At 40.4% G+C, this 19832-nt stretch overlaps 1 protein-coding gene across 1 annotated transcript in view; it reads left to right on the top strand.

The window, feature by feature from the left end:
* The window catches only part of col25a1 (collagen type XXV alpha 1 chain), a 154556-nt gene that overhangs the window by 93509 nt on the left and 41215 nt on the right, over positions 1–19832 (top strand). Inside the window, exons 5-9 of the mRNA XM_087837642.1 lie at positions 7178–7204; positions 9926–9952; positions 15291–15350; positions 17028–17144; positions 18185–18220. Of these exons, the coding sequence (XP_087693768.1) occupies positions 7178–7204; positions 9926–9952; positions 15291–15350; positions 17028–17144; positions 18185–18220 (267 nt within the window). The remainder of the gene's footprint in view (positions 1–7177; positions 7205–9925; positions 9953–15290; positions 15351–17027; positions 17145–18184; positions 18221–19832) is intronic.

Here is a 19832-nt window from a genome sequence, read left to right as displayed (position 1 = left end):
TAAAGCGCTTTTCTACTTCGCTCAAGCGCCTCATACGACATGCCTCATTCACACAAGCACTTTTTTCTACATTAAGTGCGTTCTATCTGACATTCACACTCCAATGAGCGCATCAAGAACAACTTAGGGTTCAGTGTCTTGCACAAGGATACTTTGAATGACCTGCTCAACCTTTAAAGCTGTAGCCATCCCAGAAGTAAAAGATAAATTAGGAATCTGAAGTATAGCAATTTTATCCCAGCAACTAAACAAAAACGTTGAATGATTGCTTGAAGTCAGTCGGATTAAATTTGATTCTGACTTTCAGGTTCAGCCCTTTCGAACGCTTCACTGTGGCCCTCCTCCCACTCACCCCTCCTCACCTGCCCCCTCTTCACCCATCATCACTTGGTGCCCGGAGGATAGCTTCTTAACTTCCTGTGTACACATGTTTATTGATATTGTGCGGCTGTGTGAAAGGAGCGCGCCTGTAAAGAAGAAGTTGTAAAAGCGGTAGTTCTTTGCCTGTGCTCTCGGAGATGCCAGTGCTCCAGGGTGAGATGATTGGATCCATGTGGCCGGTAGTTCAGGCTACAGCAACTGCTGCCAGCCCAGTTGGCCCTGCTTCCACAAAAAGAGGATATTAGCTCAGTTTGATGGATTGATTTTTCTGAACCTCGATAAGTTTAACAGGTCACCGCGGTGAAAACTAATACAACCGAGTCCAGACAGAGGTTGCACGCACATCTCTGACTTTTTGCATCTCGTCGGATTATGCGGATCGTCTCGCAAGATTGTACAAGCAGCTCGCGGCCAAAACCCACAAGAATCGTTTTGCTCGTGTCAACAACAGCTAAAGCTGTGGACGCGAGCCAGCCCCTCGCCTCGTGCTGCTTTCATCCATCATGTTTGGACTAAATTATATTAGAAGAGGAATGTGAAGAATGGATATTCAGTGTCCTGACTTCTATATAAGACAGCTTAAAATTAGCCTGACAGAAAAGATGTACTTTTCAGTTTGTGTGCTGCTGCGGCTTGAGCATGGACATTCATAGCGAATGACAGGTTAAACTGCTTACTTACTGATTGCAGGGAAATGAAAACAGAAATATGTGAGGAATAACAACAAAATTGCATGATTTGTGTATTTAAATCTGTCACTGCATTCCAGATCAGGCCAAGATTTCTAAACACCAAAATTAGAGATATAAAAGGGGACTATTATAGAAACAATGCACATAAAAGCTTCCTCGGTGGTTGAAATCGTATCATCATCACATTAAAATAAATAATTTCTTTGACATGAAAATGGAACTAAAGAAATCAAATTGACTCATGAATAAATTAGGGGGTCAGCTAATGAGTGTGTAAGTGACACAGGGTCAAAATGTATCAGAACACAGAGCACTAACTGGCGCTCCTCCATTAAGGTCAGGGCCCTATTTACTGGTTTTAAGGAACCAGCAGACGGGTCTTCCTTCACCTTCTCAACCAAGTTTTATGAAAACTGGCTCGACAGGCCTAAGCCGCAGTCGAACAGATGAAAAGCTTTCTGGAGGGACATTGCGCAATCTGTTCACTTCTTAGTGATCACCATTGCAGGAGGCGCATATGAAATATACCTCAGTGCCAGAACTGTTTTATTGAACATCATTTACTCTTTCCATCTAATATGAAGTGAAGTCAGTTACATTGTCAGATTTAAATGACAGTGTTCTCCATGTTGCTTGTGGGTTTGGCCTCAGTTCACATTGCCTTTTTATATTTCCCCGCAGACCTTTCCATATTTCTCTCCCACGCTTTTTTTAAAGGTGGCAGGGCTTTCCTCGTGCAGGCCTTTGCAGGAGAGAGTGGTCTTGGTTTGGCTGCGAATGAGAAGCTAGACATGTGTCTGGACAGGAAAAAAAAAAGAAGCTTAATCCTGATCCAGGGGTCCACCATAAACTTGACAATATCAAACATACAGGATGTTCTGTTACAAATCATCTCAAGATGGAAATTTGACATAAGTTTGCCCAGCACTGAGCAGCAGATGATGTGAGGCTTACCGTCTGTATGATATGTGTCATTTTCAATAAGTGGATAAGAGCTTCTGCTTTGGGGTGGCTGCATTCATCAGCTCACATATAAAGGACATGTTTAGTGTTTTGGACGGCCCGCGTGGGGAGTAATCTTGATCGCAGAAGAGATTTTTATGGGAAATAACTCAGAGAGTATGCCAGATTCACACAAAATATGGGGAAAAAAGCAGAAAAAAGTGAATACGGCATACACAGATGCGCAAGAAAAGTAATGCTTTTAGGTGACAAAGACAAAAGTCTTTCATTGAAGTAAATACATACATAAAAATTGACTCTGTTTTCTGAATTAAGGATTTTAAAATCCCCAAAGAGCTGTTTCTTCTCCTTAAAGCTTGATTTTATGAGCAATAATGAAACCTCCTCTAAAACTCTTTGTGAGATACTGTGTTTGAGTAATGTACAATTCAGTGTTTTCTGCTGGATATTGCATTATTTCTCCAGGGTTATTTGGCTTCAGGATATAAAATGATGCATTCAGGCTGGTTTTATAGTGACGTATCCAAAGTATCTGTATCTCTCTCACTGTTGTAAAGCTTAACCAAAGAAAAACTGCATTAAACTGAGCAGGAGGTTATTACTGCTCATGAAATGAAGCTCTTTTAAGATTTTCATCCAAAAATCCATTTTCTTCCTCTTATTCAATTCAGTGTCGCAGGGCAGCTGGAGCCTATCCCGACGGTCAAAGGTCAGGCTTTACACCAGTGTTTGGGTTGTTAGTCTAGGAAAGCAATTGTATTATATTAATACTACACAATACTAATTAATAATACAGCACATTCACAGGAGAAAGTGATTTGTTACTGTACTGGTTACATTACTCTCTTGACACTCCGAAAAATGATTTGAACCTATACCTACAGCCCCACACACCTTTACAAATCCCTATCATAATGAGGACACGCGTACTATCTTTCTTTTGGTATTTACCGATGAACACGAAGCTGGAAATCATCCCAAAGAGCTTTCAGAGCGATCTCCACGGTGATTCTACTTCAAAAACTTGAACAAGTAGAAAAGGAGGCTACAAGTCTGACAAATCATCGCTACTTTTGTTAACTGTTTGTTAGTTCAGGCTCTGGCTGCTGGTCTGGGGTTAGCATCCACTCAGCTAATGTTGCTCTGGGTTTTTGGCTAGCTTAGCATTAGCATGCTATCTGTGCATATACTTGCAGCGAACACAGTGCAATTACTTTTGTCCTGGATGCAGTTTACACATTACCATTGCGCTATTATCCTTTTGTGCAACAAAAATGGAGTTAATGTCCATATTTCCTTTGTAGACCACCCCAACATTTTCCTCCTACTGCACGCGAACTCAAATTAGCTAACTGTAGCAGAAAAAAAACGTGTTTGTTCGACATTATTTTCTTTTAATCCACATGGCATGTCGCTAATTGAAGAACCGTTGTAACACAAGGAACATCATAATTGTAACTGTAATGTAATTACTGAATTCCGTAAAACAAAGCATCACATCACTGTGTCACTGAAAAATGTAATGCGATTACAGTAAGCTGTTACCTTGTAACGCGTTACACGTAAATCGGCCACAGACAACCATTCACACCTGTGGCCGATTTGCCATCACCAATTAACCTAACACACTTAACCTTGGACTGTGGAAGGAAGATGGAGAGAATCCACACATAGATCGTAATTAGCAAGCATCAAACACTGGTAGGGCTTTACTGAAAAAAAGCTCTTAATTCAGCGTCAACATGCATGCATCTTACATTTTTGATCTATACAAAATCAAAGTGAAGAAAACGCAAACAACGTGAAGTGTATTTCAGTGAACTGCTTCTCTGCCAAACCTAATTAGTTTGTTATTTTAAGCTATGCATGCAGTCATTTAAGAATTAAGTGCAATCTAGTAGGTGTGGAAAGCACTGTAGAGGGTTAATCGTGTTCAGCAGAGGAACTTACTAATGAACAGCCATGACCCAAGGAGCACCTGCTTATGAAACAGAGCCAGAGCAGAAGCAGTAAAATAGATGTGAAAAGCAGACACAGGTGCTGATTAGAAAGCTTCCTCAGGGCAGACTGAAACCACAAAGCTGCAGAGACGGTTTGACAAAGACACACACTGCAGTTTCACTGTAGTACAGTTTGCTCCTTTGGAAAAAGTCTTTGCAAGAGAGCTGTTTTAATAGTCTCTATAAAAGACCCTTACTGCACTCGCTTAAACCTTCTGGAAAAGCTCCAGCACGTGTTGTCTCTCCAAGTGATGTGCAAATGATGAAGCGTATAATGAGCAGGTGCACACTGCAGCCAAATCATTTCCACATGCTTTATGTCCAGATGGAAGAGTGGAATTACTGTTTGGTGAGATATAGGTGTGCCAAAAGTACCGTTCCACTTCAGCAAAAAAAGAGAGAAAAAGTCTACCATAAAAAGCTACTGAGTGCAGTTGCCAAGTTTTATTTGACTGATATGTTTAGGAGTGCTGATTATCAAAAAAGACACTTACAGGCGTTTAAACTCAGTTATAATATCTCATCAGATGCTTGATCTGCCCTTACTTACAAGGTGTCTTTTGGTGTATGGATGCTAGCTCCCAAGAGATAGCTAGCCTGTTTTAGAAGCCTACATAATTAGGTTGGAAAAGTTGCAGGTTTATCAGCAATGAGACCGGGGTTTGCATCCCATTGGGCTTCTTATGTTGTTGACTTGTTTTTACTTGGTTTAATTTTGAATTGCTATTTAATCAAATACGTGCCACAGATAGCTGCCTCGCCCTAAGCCTCGTTCTGCAGGGGGGTTGGTTCCTGTTAAAAGGACGTTTTTCCTTCCCACTCTCACCAAGTGCTTGTTTATAGGGGGTCTTCTGATTATTGCGGTCTTTTCCTTACAATATGAAGTGCCTGAAATAGCTGTGGTGATTTGGCGCTATACCAATGAAATTGAACTCAAATTAGTTTAAAATACCTTTGATAAGATGTGGAGAATGATCTGGTTTTGGGTTAAAAAATGCACCTTCATAATGTTATAGCTTCAGTAATGATGTAACAATAAAGAATATCTATTTAAACCCCAGGATGACACCAACTGGCCCAACCAACACCTCCAGCTACATTATCCTTATTTATTCCCAGTTATCAGAGCTCAACATGGGCTTGATGAAGTTCCATTATGTTGCTCCACATTCTGGATTTATTGTGTTGCTACATCATGTAACGCTGCAATTTCCCTTCATTTACACATAATGTGGCGCACAGCAATTCAGCCTGGTAATTATCTGCGCCAACTGCATGTGTTAGTGCCAAGCATCATACGTTAAACAGGCTTTTGTGAAACGATGCAGTGCTTATATTTATATTTCTTTTTCTTCCAGCCATTTGTGTTTGTAGTAATGTCAATAGCCTCCCATTATCCAAAGGCAATTTCCTCAAACAAAAAAAGAAAAGAAAAAAGAAAAAAACAAAGTTTCACCAATTTCCTTTAGTTGCCTTCCTTTTTGCGGAAAACATTGGAAACTTATTTAGCCCCTCTGGAATGCCTCAGCATCATTATAAATGTAAAAGTCACATTTGATTCCAATATTCTGCCTCTTTATTCCTCCCCAGGGAACTGCAGTCGGAAACATTGTTTTCCTAATATTCCCATTTTGTATTTACAAGTGTGTTGTGCCTCTTTGCACGGCTGGTCAAGGAACAGCAGGAGCACGTCCTCAGATGTTTGTGTCTGGATTACGGCCTGCGCTGAGGTTTGAGGAAGCCTCGTATTTAAATAAATGGGATGATGCACCGCACAAGCTTGATGTGCAGGTTCACAACCCCCAAAACCAAGGCAAATTAGCCCCTGTGCAGATCCAGTTGGGACTGCACGAACTACTATACATAACTAAAAAGTTACAGACAGTTAAATAAGCATCAAAAATAATATCCAAAGGCAGCGAGCAGGGAGAAACCTGGCTACAGCTCTCTTACCTCTCAGCAGTGTGGCAGAAATTGGCTGAGGAAAACTGCTGAATTACCTCTGGAGCATTTCAGTTTTAGACTCTGCTATGTGTGCCAGCGCAGTGGAAGCCCAAGCCTGCTATTCTGGGTCACTGGTCCATAGACTGAAAGGAACAGCATCCAAACACAGGTTTTATACTAATATCATCAATCTATGGATTAGTATCAGCATATTTTTGTATTTGGAAACAAACAGCGTTAGAGGAGGATTAGCCTGGAATGGTAACCACTACAGATTTTTGTGCTTGATGCTAAAACTACTCGTGAACAAGTTGTTCCTTTTACCTGAGGATCATTTTGTGGTTTTTAAAGATTCTGTTCTGTTCTCATATTCACATTTTATTTATGGCCAGTGAAAACAAATAGGATTTCTTTTGTAAGTGAAATGCAGATTAATACTGGCACAGCATTTTCTCCAGGAGCTCAGGAACATTGTTGCTAAGCGGGTGGTCAGTTAGTTGATGATCTAATACTTGATGATCAAATGCCTGACCTCCCAAGAAAAAACCCAACATACTTCAGCATTCAACTTGAATTTAAAAAGAAGAAGCAGTTTTTAACACGTACTCGTTAAGCTCAGCATGTGGATGCACACCTCATTGTCAGATCTTCTCCTTAACCCCACGATCTTTTACAGAGCCCACCCAGGAGGTGCTGCCTGCCGACTGACGGATGCTGGAAGCTACCTCACCAAAAAAAAAGATGTAGTCCTCTTTTTCAGGGCACATTTTTTTACAACGTGCCTGCCAATACTTGGTTGGAGATTGTTGGATTTGATCCTCTAAGTAAACATGGACTTGATTTGGGCCTGTTTTAGGTTTTAATTGTATGTTTGCATAAGCCCTGCTGCCTACAGTGCTCTGTTTCCCAGTTTGTGACAGCGGATTTTAATCAAATCGTGAAAGATGTCAGAAAGTACACAAAGTCAGTTTATTAATCTTTCAGTTGTGTCTCACTTCTTGACGTTCGAGCCTCGCTTAGCGGCTCTGTTTGTTTTTTAACGTGATTGGTCACCCCGGTTTTAAATAGTTTTGTTATATTTCCAGACAACATCATGATTGTCTTCACAATTACAAGTGACTTGGAACACAGATTCTTCGTTCTTTTATGCTGTAATAGTTTGAACAATCTGTTTTTTCTCTCTCTCTCTCTTCATAGGGCCCTCCTGGTCCAAAGGGTGAAAAGGTGGGTAACTGTATACTTTGGTGTTTTTGTTGCACAGTTAATATGGAGAAATACTGACATCCCACAGCTTTTTTCTTAAGAGTCTAAAGGCAATGAAATTCACCTAGTTAGCTATGCAAGATGGTCCCCTTGTGTGCAGCATGAAAGCCTACATATACTGCACTGGTTGGTGCTGTTCATTGGAAAAATGCATCAATGCAGCAGCCATACTGTGCAGTTGGAGAACAACTCCCAATGCATGTATGGCGACTGAGGCAAAAGATCTATACACAATAAATAATTAAAGCAATCAAGAATAGCTTCATCTTCAGTGGTTTGGTTCATATTTATTATTGGAGGTTAAAGAAATGCAAACTTTCATATCAAATTGCTTCATCTTATGTTGGAAGTAGCAGCAGGATTTCTTTCTAAATACAGTTCTGCAGCTTCTTTATGTGAATTGATAAGATATCTCCATCTTTGAAACCAGTTTTGTGCTGTGTGTCCTGAAAGAAGTCCTTCCACTCCCCTCTTTTTGGGAATCCACACACAAAGACAAACATTTTTTATGCATTTGTAGCTTAATTATGGCGCATGTCTACGCTAACTGTTACTGTAGGGTGGGTCCGTGTCAGTGCTAAGAAACAGATCATTTAGGATTACACAACACAACACATACAGCCTCAAATTTCACTGACAGACATCATTGTCAGAATCTTAATGGTACATTCAATGCTTGTGTTTTTTTTTAACATAAGCTAACATTTACTTAATTTTGTGTAAGACAGATCAAAGAGGACTTGATTTATTAGCACGTGTGCTGGCGCAAACTGAGTTTTAGTGCAAAAAAAAAGTAATGTTGGAATTTACAAAGAATATAAATCTGGCCCTTAATGTTTAGTCAGCTTAAAATGATTGTGAAATAGCCTGTGAAATCAAAGGAAAAATCTTGTATTTTACAGAGGAATAGATCAGAGTTTATAGTCAGACCTGTACACATGTGGTTTCTGGGCTCACTGCAAAGCTAACAGACTCATGCTAGCTTGCAATTTACTGTTGCACAGAAATTAAATGAATTTCTTGAAATTTCACATGTATATCCTTAATATCCAATATCTTTGCTTTTAGTCTTCCCGTCGATAATTGGTCTGCACCATTCATCATCTGCTTCTTTCATTTTGCATTTCCACTTCATCCTGACCTTAAGTCCTAGTATTGAGATTAGCCTGCAGTTCACAAATCTATAGCACAGAGCATTAAAGACCAGAAGTTTGAGCCCTCAGTTGAAACCCCTTAAATGCCTCACTGAGCACTCCTCCATAAAACAGCAGCTGAGCATGCAAAATAACCGCACAGTTTCTTTATAAATCTGCAGGACTCGGGGACAAAATGTGGGCCTGAGGAATTTACACCAGAGTTAAAGTCCCTGAATTCACTTATAGAAAAGGGAACTTTAAAGTGCAAACATCTAACGTGCTCCTGAGGAAGATTAAGACTTTAACAGTTCATTCATCAATAAATGATTAATGCAGTGACTTGGGTAACATCACAATAAAGGACTGCTGTGGTGTACAGCAGAAGAAATACAATGAAATGGTGTGAAAGTAAGGTCCACATACTGTGGAGCCAGCTTTTTGATTTGTAGATAGAAACTGATGATTCTTATTTGTAGGCGATTTTTTAATGAAAATTGTAATAAAAATAAAAGCATGAATGAAAGCCATATCCTGTGTTTCCTGGTAGAGCCACTGAAACCATACTTTAACACAAGGAAAAATAGAGTGCATCAGATTGGCTTACAACAGCAGATTTATGATTTTTGAAGGCTGATTATGATAATTGTGACTAACTATGTTCCTGCTGATGAGATACATGTTCATGCTTCTCATGTGAACCACTTTATCTGCAGTTTAATGAAATGAAAAACAACTGTGTGCATTCTTCCCACCCAAGATGAATAAACCGTTTTCCCATTAAATCTGGGCTTTTTGGAACAAGGGCCCAATGAAAAATTACAAAAAAATTCCAAGAGATGTTTTATTTGAAATTTGTTCAGGCATCGCATTCAAAGTTTGTTTGAGCACAATTCCCATCCATGTGTGAAAGATTGGTCGGCTCATTTTACCGCTGTGGCGAAACTGTAAACTGAGCCAACAGGAGAGCGACGTGCACCAAATGAGATGGTTTAAGGATGTTCGCTTACCCAATTCTAGACAGATTACAGTTATATTTCACTGTCCGCCTCCACTCGTTTCAAAATAAAATAATAAAAAACTGAGTCTAAACTTTGCTTTTGTTTGGGCTTTTACTGTAATGTGATAAAGCCACAATTGACCATGCTGATCGATTTGAAACCAAATGTTTTCTCCTTGAGGATTGCGGGCTCTCTCTGCAGGGATCTACCCCCGAAAAGGGCAGAAAGCCATCTGAGAGATCTCTGGGGCATAAAATCTGGCACGGCACCCACCAAACCTCACACCACCGCTCTCTCCCTGTTCTGCCTTTCATATCCAATCCATGTCAGTCCATGTTATCATAAGTGATTTTACTCTCAACCACAATGGATAGTTGAGGGTTCCTGCATTATTTTTCTTTATCAATGTGTTCTGAATTATACCGCTGTAATTTGGGTGTGAGTCTCAGCTCGTCATTAGCGCCGCACTTTTGTATTTATGCGTGCGTGTTCGGGTATTTGTTTGACCCTTTCAATTGAAGACAAATTCTTTTTCCTTCTTTCCGCAGGGGGATCAAGGCGACCAGGGACCACGGGTATGCGGTTTGCTCTGACTTCTTGTGATTAGCAGATGAATGTGACTGTGTGTGTGTGCATCTCCCCCAGCAGAATTGTGGGCAAAAGGTTTGGGATGCATGAAATTCCTGGGATAGTGTTCTTCCAGTGTGGCCAAATACAACAAGCATTTCAGCACTGCTTATTTCCCCATCAAGAAAGGGCAGACGAACGTGCAAAATATTTTGGAAAGCATAGGGTGGTATCCTTTTCAAGATGCAGAAATCTTTTAGATTTTTTTTTTACCTTGTGTCTCTAAATTAAATATGAGTACAAGCCTTTGCACACCAGCTGAAGAGCTCTGCTTAATCTCAGCAATAATCAAAAGCCAACGAGCTCAGTCGCTATAATTACTTGCGATTCACTTCAGTCTTCAAAGTGACATGGCATGTTCAGAACTATAATCATTTCCAGCTCTGCCGTTTGACATTTCTATAAAAGTGCTGCTTCTAAATGATGATAATGTGAGTGCTTTTCCGTGCTTGACAGACTCTGAAATTAATTACTCTATCTCCACTTAGCAGCTAGTGTAGCTCTCATTTTTCTCAAATAACGGTTAAAATAAATGAGCCTTCTTTGAAAAGCAGGCTGCACAGGTTTGTTTAAAGTAGGCTGCATTAACCAAGGGTCCCACGTGCACGGGTCCACTTCTTCTGTATCATGTGGAGTCAGTAGTTTTGAATCCCGGTGACTGATTTCTTTAAGCATGGCACAGCAGGACAAGAGAGTTTGTCTTGTTTCAGTTTCCCAAGCGGATGTGATCCCAGTTCATATTCGATGCCCACCCAGACGTTAGTCAGCTCCCCTCAGGGCTAAAAAAGCAGGAGATTTTCTTGTGATTTGAATGACCTTTTCTGGGAAATTCGATTAGTGATAGATCTAATGTTACACATGGGCACTCTTCAAATTACAGTCAGGTTGTAGTTTTCCAGGTGGTTTTCCATTTTTGCAATATCTACAAAAACCCAAAAAAAAGAGAGAAAAGAGATGAAAAATATAGTCATATCCTCTGTTAGTTTTTGGTTCAATAAAAGACATTTCATAATAATTATAGCTGCAAGTGCCATAGTACTGAAACTCACAGGAAATGTCTTTAGTGGAACAAAATGTCCTCATTTGGATAGGATTTCTTTGTTTTGCTCCTAATTTGTAGCCTTTTAACCTCGGAAGTGGAGCCATCTGTCACTATCAGTTAAATGATTTATGTTTTGGAAACAGCAGTGTGGCCCGTGGAGTTTTCACAGGTCCTATTTGTCTTAGAGACTACATAAACAAACTGTCCATTTCACGAAAGAGTTTCATTAACTCCCGGTTATGGCAAAACTGTCCCCTAACAGGTACAAATGAACACGGTGTTGTAGTCATATGTGACGGACTGCAGGGGCATAAAAGCAGTCTTGGTCACGGCTAAATTGTATTAACTTCCCAGAGCAGCATATTGACTTTGCACATTAGATTAGTAGGTAAATGTAGTGTAGCGGTATTAGAAGGTTTTCCTTAATAAATGAAGGCATAACAGGACGAGTACTGCCTGACCTTGAGTCCATCTATCAGGCTGGAAGTGAAGCCAATTTCATGCCCAGTATTGACTGTGTGCAGGGAGTTGATTAAAGCCATATGGAGATACGTGTATACAAGAGAACATGTGAAGAGTGTCCCGTATGCACCAGTTTGGCAAATTCCCTTCAAATATAAACAGATTTAAACTTAAAATAATTTTTTTTGGTGTGTTTTCTTGTAACATCAGGGGATCAGTTTAGAGCCTGATCCTCTGTGACCAAAGACGGTAAGAGATTCGCCATGTGTCCGAGAGAATTCCCTCACAGATGCCTACTTCCTCTGCCTGTTTCACGCATGTCACGGTCAGCCATTTGTCTGCCCTGAAGGTCAAAGGTCATCTCCAAACATCAGAGGTTAACCAAGCAGCAAATAATAAATCGGCCAGCTTTAACAAACATATACACAGCCAGCTCTGGAACTCCACTTTTAAAATACAATTAACAGGAGTTAGTAGCTATGTATATCAATGAGAAAGGTGTGTGGTCTTTTTTGAGAGATGGCACCAGCTACAGCTGTCAAGCAAAGGTTGAACAATTCCTGGGTTCACTGAAGGGGGAAAAAAAATCTGAAAAATTCCCAATAAACTGCCCAAATGTGACCGATGTGCAATATTCTTCCAAAATAAAGAGGCCACGATTATATAATTTCCAGGATTTGACTTTTTAGTCATGAACAAAGAATTATTTTCAGTGTATTTGTGCATGAAATCAAAAAAGCCTTCAAATTAATTTCGCTCGAGATAAATTTGATGTATCCGATTGATGCCAAATCTGAGGCTTCAGATGAATGTGTTATTACACACTTAAATGTATTAAAGCCATCTGTGTACAGAGCTGGTAATTCACTCCATATATAGATATTCAGAAAATGCCACAGCCTGTAGTCGCTCGGGATGTTTTGTGTGTTTGGTGTGGTTGAGGAGATGCTGGATCTGGCCAGCGTCCTATAAATGAGGATGCCTGTTGGCCTCGTATACGGCTTATTGTTTACTACAGATCCCAGTCACCTCGCTGCAGGCAAATACATGGAAACAAAGCTCCTTACCAAATAACCAACATCCGTTTCGGTTTAGCAAAGCAAAACAAGGCAGTCTGCGAATGGTTAGGATTCTCTGTCAACCACCATGTCATTATCATTCTCACATATTGACATCAGCTTGGAGGCAAGAGTAAGAGTTTACCCACACCTAGCCAAGCTTCTCTGCCTTTTAACCTCCTGCACAGAAAGCCTGAATTGTGTTTTAGACATGGTTGTTGTCAGAATGGCCGCCACTTTCTCTTCGTTTGTCCCCTGCTGGCATCTGAGAATGACCGTACGGTTTAAATTCACGACTCTAGAGACATCCCAGAAAGCACTCGCATGTGCCAGCCTGCACACAAACTACACTACATTTCATGCCTTGACTTTTTATATTCTCTATTCCCACTGATCATAATCCAGTGCTTGCTTTCCCTCTTTGTCCTCGAGACATTTGAAGTTGTAAATAACATTTGAGGTTGTAAATAACTTGAAAAATACTTGCGCTTCAATTCCAGTTATGCACAGCGTGGCTATTGTATACAGTGTAAGAGTATCCACTGCTGTGCTCAGCTGCAGGCCTGAATTAAATTAGCCTGCCTTGAAACCCATATTCTTAATGAGCCATGCTTTTTGAATTATCTTTAGAAATCCAGAGGGACGGCACAAAAGCCATGTTTGGATAGGACAGATTTTATCTTAAACTTGAATATATATAAAGATTGATCCCTTGCAGGCCATGTTTATGCTACTCTGCCAGTCTTTAAGATATGTTTTCATCATTTCATTCAGGCTGGTTATTTCTGACAGAGCAAACCTGCAGGATAAGAGGATAAACAAGTGAATATGCAGCGATTGTGCAACCAGTGTGTGGTCATCTTTTGGTGCCATTTTATAGTTTTATTATTAAAGAAAAATGTATTTATATCAGCACCACACTCCTTTCAGTTACCCCTTCTAAGACCTCTCAGGGTTTCACCGTTTGCACAGCAGTTTTAGTTTACAGTGATACACCAGCTCACCTTGTACAAGTTGATTTTTTAAGTAGGGCTTCCATGTCACACAATGCATAAGAAAGGCAGGCTTTCATTTTTTAACTAACAACTGCTACAATCTCAAATGAGCCATATTGATCAAGAACTGGTTAAAACTACTGACTCCAGCATGTTATTATCCAGCTGACTTAGTATGAAAAAGAGAAACATTTTTAAAAATTGGGCTTAAATACATACTTAATCTCTGCCTATGTAATATCATAGCTAGGCTACAAGTCCCCTAATATAGCAAAACTCTCTTTAGCATTTAGCTGCTTTAAACATAAAAATAATTGTTCATGGCTTCTTGACATATGAACTTTCTCATATTTCAAAACATATGTTTTCCATTTGAGTAATAGGAGATCAAAGGCTTTAAGGAAGAACAGGATCCGATGTGTGTGGCAAATGCTACATTTTGGCTAATGCTTGTTTTTTTGGTAACATCTCCCAAGTGCAATAAAGGACTTGAAATATCATAGAAACAATTGGGACATCCAACAATCTAGTTGTACAGTGTAAACTGTAAGCAACAGCTGCAACACTGCATATTTACGTGGGTAGTTATATACATTCAGTCAAAGAATAAATAAACAATTAAAGCAAACTTAGTTTAAAGCTAGGTTTTTTAGCCAGTTAGCCAGACATGCTAACAATTCTAGTTCATGTCAGTTCATTGGTTCACCCCATGCCCCGGTGAATTTAGGTGTTAAATCAACCTGAGTTCAACCTTCGAGGTTGATAGCATTATAGCACTGTAACATTGATAGCATAATTTAGCTAACTAGCATTTCTGGCACCAGCTAGCAAGGGCAGCAACATTTCAGTGTCTAGTCAATTAGACGCGTACCTGCCTAGTTTATGACACTTTGAGTGATCTGCTGCAGTTTAATGGGCATGTAATAAAATGCAATGAAATAAAAATGTGTCAGCCTATTGATATACCCATCAATGTGATTAAATTTAATGGGCTGCATTTATTTGACTGTAGCATTTGGACAACCATGTTTAGCTGACAAAATGTCAGCGTTTCTGGATTCAGATAAAAGCTCTTCTTTGCAGCTGTAAACCATTGTCATCTTTTAACAAGGAGAAAGCCCGATGTTTTCTTCTTCCCTCCAGTTTTTATGTTTGGATCACATCTGTCATGAAGTTTGTTGACAAGGGAGTTGGAAACCATTTGACTGAGTTTCCATCAAACATCTTGAGTGTCTTTGTGTTCCCTGAAGCTAAACGAACAATGCCACTTCTCAATTTACTAGCCTGTTATAGCTCAAAGTGTATTGTATGAATATTATTTCAACAAATGTATAATTGGAAGAAAACAAGAGGAAATGGTTACTTGTGCCATTGCAGCCCACACAGGATGATCCCAGTGCCATTGAACACACAGTTTTATTGAGGAAAGTAAACTTGGACTGTATCAAAGTTAGCTGTTTAAAATAAAATACCTGGTCTTGTTTAAGTTTGAATTTAAATGTCTGGTCCTCAGAAGTCTTTGTTTGACAGTTAACTTTGATGTTGGCTTTTTACGGCTCTTAAAAACTCATATATACATGTCAAAGAATTCCACATATTATATTTCAAACATTTATGAGGCTAGTTAGAAGCAGGATGCTTGTCTCCTTCCTTCTTCAACTGTTTTTGTTCACCCAGTGTTTGAATATCATGCGTGTGTTGTGCCATGTTCTGCTATTTGTCCCTTCAGGGATTGCCTGGTCTCCCTACGCTGGCTGCTTTGCACAGCAATCAGATCCTGACTGTCAAGGTTTGTCGGTGGTGCTGCTGCCTTGCTGCTCAGTCCGACCCCTCTGCAGCACACACTGGAAGTAAATTGTTGGCTGCCTTTCTCAAGGAGTAATGATAGAGTGCACGCAGGAAAAGTGCAATCTAATTAATCACAGCAGGTCAACCATTAGCCTCTTCTCAACACTTCTGCTACTAGTCTTTTCGCTCAAGAGGTTTGTTCTCCAGTCGACATGCTAGGCAGGTCAAGTGAATGCGTTGGCCTGTTACAACCTGGTAATATGTAGGTGACTAAGCAGGCAACATCCTGAACACAGAGATGGTTTGGCTTGTGTCCATTGATGCTAAAATGAATTGAAGGAACTCCCAGAGGAATACTCAGTGATGAAGCAAAGTGGCATTTTTTTTCTTAAAGCTCAAGTTCATGGTTCACCACAAATCCTCCGATCCTCTAGCACGGCTTTGGGGATTGTTTCAGTGCCAAATACCAATGGACACCAGCAGAATCAGACATGTGCTGGAAAAAGATTAGAAATGAACCTCAACTCAAAGGTTTGACCTCGCTGGTTTCAGTGTGCGCAGCTCTCAGGGTCTGACTTAGCAGCAGGCACGACGATGATGATGACGGCACTTTCACAGTGGAGGAGCGATTCCCATTTTTCCAGGGGACTGCGAACTCGCTGTGGCGCGCTCGCACCCCAGAGGTGATAATTATGGGCCCTGGCTCCAAAAAATAAGCCCAGACTTCCTCAGCAAACCACCTCGGTGCTGGAAAAGTGTGGATTTCTCCCACCACCCCATCTGTGAAGGTGCTGGACCGGAGTTCATGAACACAGGCCTTTCTAACAGAATCTGTTTCTTTTTGCATTTGCCTTCCTCCTCCTCCTTCTTCTTCCTCCTCTGGGACTTCATCCTTCTTCAACCTTCTCTCACCTCTGACCTACGACCTCTTGACCTCACACACCTGCTCAGATGGTCTTCCCTAAGATCAATCATGGCTTTCTTTCCGCTGACCAGCAGCTCATAAAGCGACGGCTCATTAAGGTAGTGGGTGTGTCCTCACTCTCTCTGTCCACCGTGCCAAGTCTCACCAAATCACTTCTCTTTGGCCACTTTGCATGCAAGCCTTCAGACAGACCTGTCATAAGCACTCATGCTCCTTCTGTTATTGTTAAAGGAAAATATGGAAACTTCATTTTTTAAAAAAGCTTTTATTAAGGTAAAATGAATTACTGTCCTGGCACCACTCAAAGGTTTTTCCCTGCAACTTAGGTTGCAGAATATTTTCATAGAATTTCTTATAATGCAGTATTATAATGGACCACACATTTTCAGTATATTTCCCCTGATTATCGTAGCTCTATACTTGTCAACTTCAAATGGGACTTCTTTGTTTTTTTGGAGTCGTTACCTAAAGCACCATCCTTACTCAACTCATTATGGCCCTGTAGGATTGCATGCATTTTAAAGGATTAATATTTCAGCTACAAATCATTACGTTGCAGCTCCTCCTAACTTAAGCTGTATGCTAGCTCCAAAAAGCTCATTTGTCATGTTATAAATGGAGGCAGCCCATCGCCACCCACAAGAACATTCCACGACTCTCTCTTAATTATCATTTCACTGTAGTGGCTCCAGTATCAGCAGTCCAAAAATAACACACCATAATGATTCTTTAATGTGTTATTTCGCCACACAGGGAGATCAGGGGCAAGCAGGGCCACCTGGGCCCCCGGGGCCACCGGGCCCTCCTGGACCGAGGGGGCCTCCAGGAGACACTGGTAAGGATGGGCCCAGAGGTGTGCCTGGTCTACCGGTGAGTACTGATTGTTGCTTGGCATTTGAGAACGTTTGATACAACTAGTTTTTTTCTACTCTATGTATCATTAAAATTTGTTTGGATCAGCAAAATTCTGTCAGCGTATCCTGTAATAAATACTCTGTCATTTCCAGTAAGTTTTAAACAAGTTCAGCTCTGTTTGTGCTTCTATTCAGTATGATTTTGACTTGTTGCTGGGAGGGTTTATTCCAACGAAAACCTTTCTAATAAATACTAGACAAGCTACATTACAATTCATCGCCCTCACGTCTATATAACTAAACATGAATAGGCTCCCAGGAGAAGGTTTTACTGTATAGATTTACATTCACGTGGTTGTTTTTCATTACCACGTAACGTTTTCCATGTTCTTAAGCCTGTCATTGGCATCACGCTAATTTATGTGAACTCTGCCTGTGAGAGAAAGAAGAAACAGAAAAGGCCTGTCAGTTATGTTGAGCTATAAAACCTTGAGGGATCCAGATCTTTATTGTCTTGGCAGAGATCACAGTGGGAGTGCGAAAATATTAAGTGTTGTTTATCTGGTTCTTTCCAAGTTTTTAAGATGATTTGCAATTCTTCCAGTGGCAGTAGTTGTTGCGTTTTCCCAAGAAATTGGTTTTCTTTATTGCTCTTGTGATTTAGGTCTCCTTTCATGAATAGCTCAGGAGGAGCGTCGCAAAAATCGTCCTGCAAAGACGTACCAATCAAATATGTACAAAGATCGCTTTGGCATGTTCCTACAGTTCTCTGCTACACCACGAACTGTTGGAACATCGGTGCGATAGACATGAACCAAAAGTCGAAACAAGAACAAGGTTTCTGGAAACATACAGTGCAGGGTGCAGGTGGCACAGCGGCGAGTTCCTCTTTCAGCCTGGCTGCTATGCACCATATAGTGGCTATTTGATACTATAATAGAGGGAATTTGAACGTAATATGGAGAAAAGCAGCATTTTAAATGCAAGACTTATTTTAGGTAAGATTATAACACGCTCTGATTCCATTAACGATTTTATGTTTTATGTTTCTTACAGGGTGATCCAGGACAGCCTGGGGAAACGGGACCCCTGGTAAGTCCAAACTTTGTTTTGAACATCCCGTTCTGTGGCTGCCCTGACACGCTAATTAACAACGTAGCCTTGCAGAATTGTTTAACAAAATACAGGCGATACGAGTCCAGGGTTTTTCTGGGTAGTTTGACATTTTGAGAAATGGACATATTAAGACTTAGATGAAAAGAATGATCGCTTGCGTGACTTTTCATAAATATGAAATTACTGCTAGCAGTCACTTAGCTTAGCGTGAAGATTGCAAATGGAGCAGGACTGCCAGATTTGGCCTCTCCAAATGTGAGGAAATTGGCCTGAAAAATGCTTTAATGCTCACTAATTGACATGTTATAGACATTCTGAGTTAAATGCATGCAGAAGTCGGAGTGTACAGGGGAGTCCTGTGTGCATATTTCCTTCCTGGAATTATCTAAATGGATGGAGACTCTTTTCTCTGGTTTTCCAGTTAAGCCAGACCCCAAGTTGAATTGGTGTCTTATTTATGATATTATGTGCAGAACTGTCAATGCCAAGGTAATTTTCCAAAATTTCTCAAGCTTTGGACAGGCTGATGTATTTTATGTATTTATTTAATTATAAACTTAAGTTTTCATTTTATGTTTTTTTATCCGTTGTACTCAAAAGGCTGGAAAAGCCTTTTCTTTTTGTGTCAATTTCTACTGAAAACATCAAAACTATGAAAAAAACCGAAGAAATTATGTAGCAAGTAGGTTTAATCAGAGCCAAATATGCTTCATATGTAAGACTTCTCAAAGCGGGCTCTGTTGTTCTAATGGCACCATTTGACTGGCAGTGTATATATTTTTCGTGAGATATTTGTGAGATGGTTCATCGATATGACAGCGAATGACACGTTTTACGCTAACTTGTCATGAAAAAGTTTGTTTTCCCTCACAAACCCTTTGTGCCGCATGGACGAGTCGCTGCTCCAGTTGATGGCAACTGGATACCACTTGCGGTGTTCAGCAAATAAAGCACTTGATTAAAGTTTCCTCATAAAAGCTACAACGAATAGGTCAAACCAAATTCCAGGGAGAGCAAGGATGGAAAACGTGACATAAAAAACACTCGATGTCACATCAGTGGATGCGGGGAGTGAAGGGAAGTGAAGCTGACAGAAGAGGTATTATCAAGTGCTTTCATCTCTGACTCCAGCTCCCCTTGACCTTTTCCCCTGTGGAAAAATTTGGTGGGCTGGGGAGAAATGGACAGAGGAAATAATTGAGGCTAGAGCGAAAAAGACGCATTAGGTAAAGGATCCAAAGGTGCTAATCAATCTTAGACGACTTAATGGGCGATCCACTAAAGTAAAGTTCCCTCCCTCTTTCTGCTTTTTAAGTTACCGTTGCTTTTGTTGGCTTCGTGTTTTATCCCACTTTGGGCGGGTAGCTGTGTAAGCAGCAACGTTCGGTTTGAAAATCCACTCCGTGATGAATGTACACTTTGCGATGGATGTTCCCAGGTGCGCTCACATAAGCCTAGTGTTTGCACAACCTCCGATGACCAATGAACAGAGACTCTCAACCCGTCTGAACGTGAATTAAGGACTGCTTACTGTAATTGCTGAAATGAAGCATCCTCTTTCACAAGTATATACACAGCGTGACACTAA

Source organism: Neolamprologus brichardi, chromosome 3, assembly GCF_056152115.1.
Source record: "Neolamprologus brichardi isolate AB-2024 chromosome 3, ASM5615211v1, whole genome shotgun sequence".
Taxonomy (NCBI): Eukaryota; Metazoa; Chordata; class Actinopteri; order Cichliformes; family Cichlidae; genus Neolamprologus; species Neolamprologus brichardi.
This window is presented reverse-complemented; position numbering and strand designations above follow the sequence as displayed.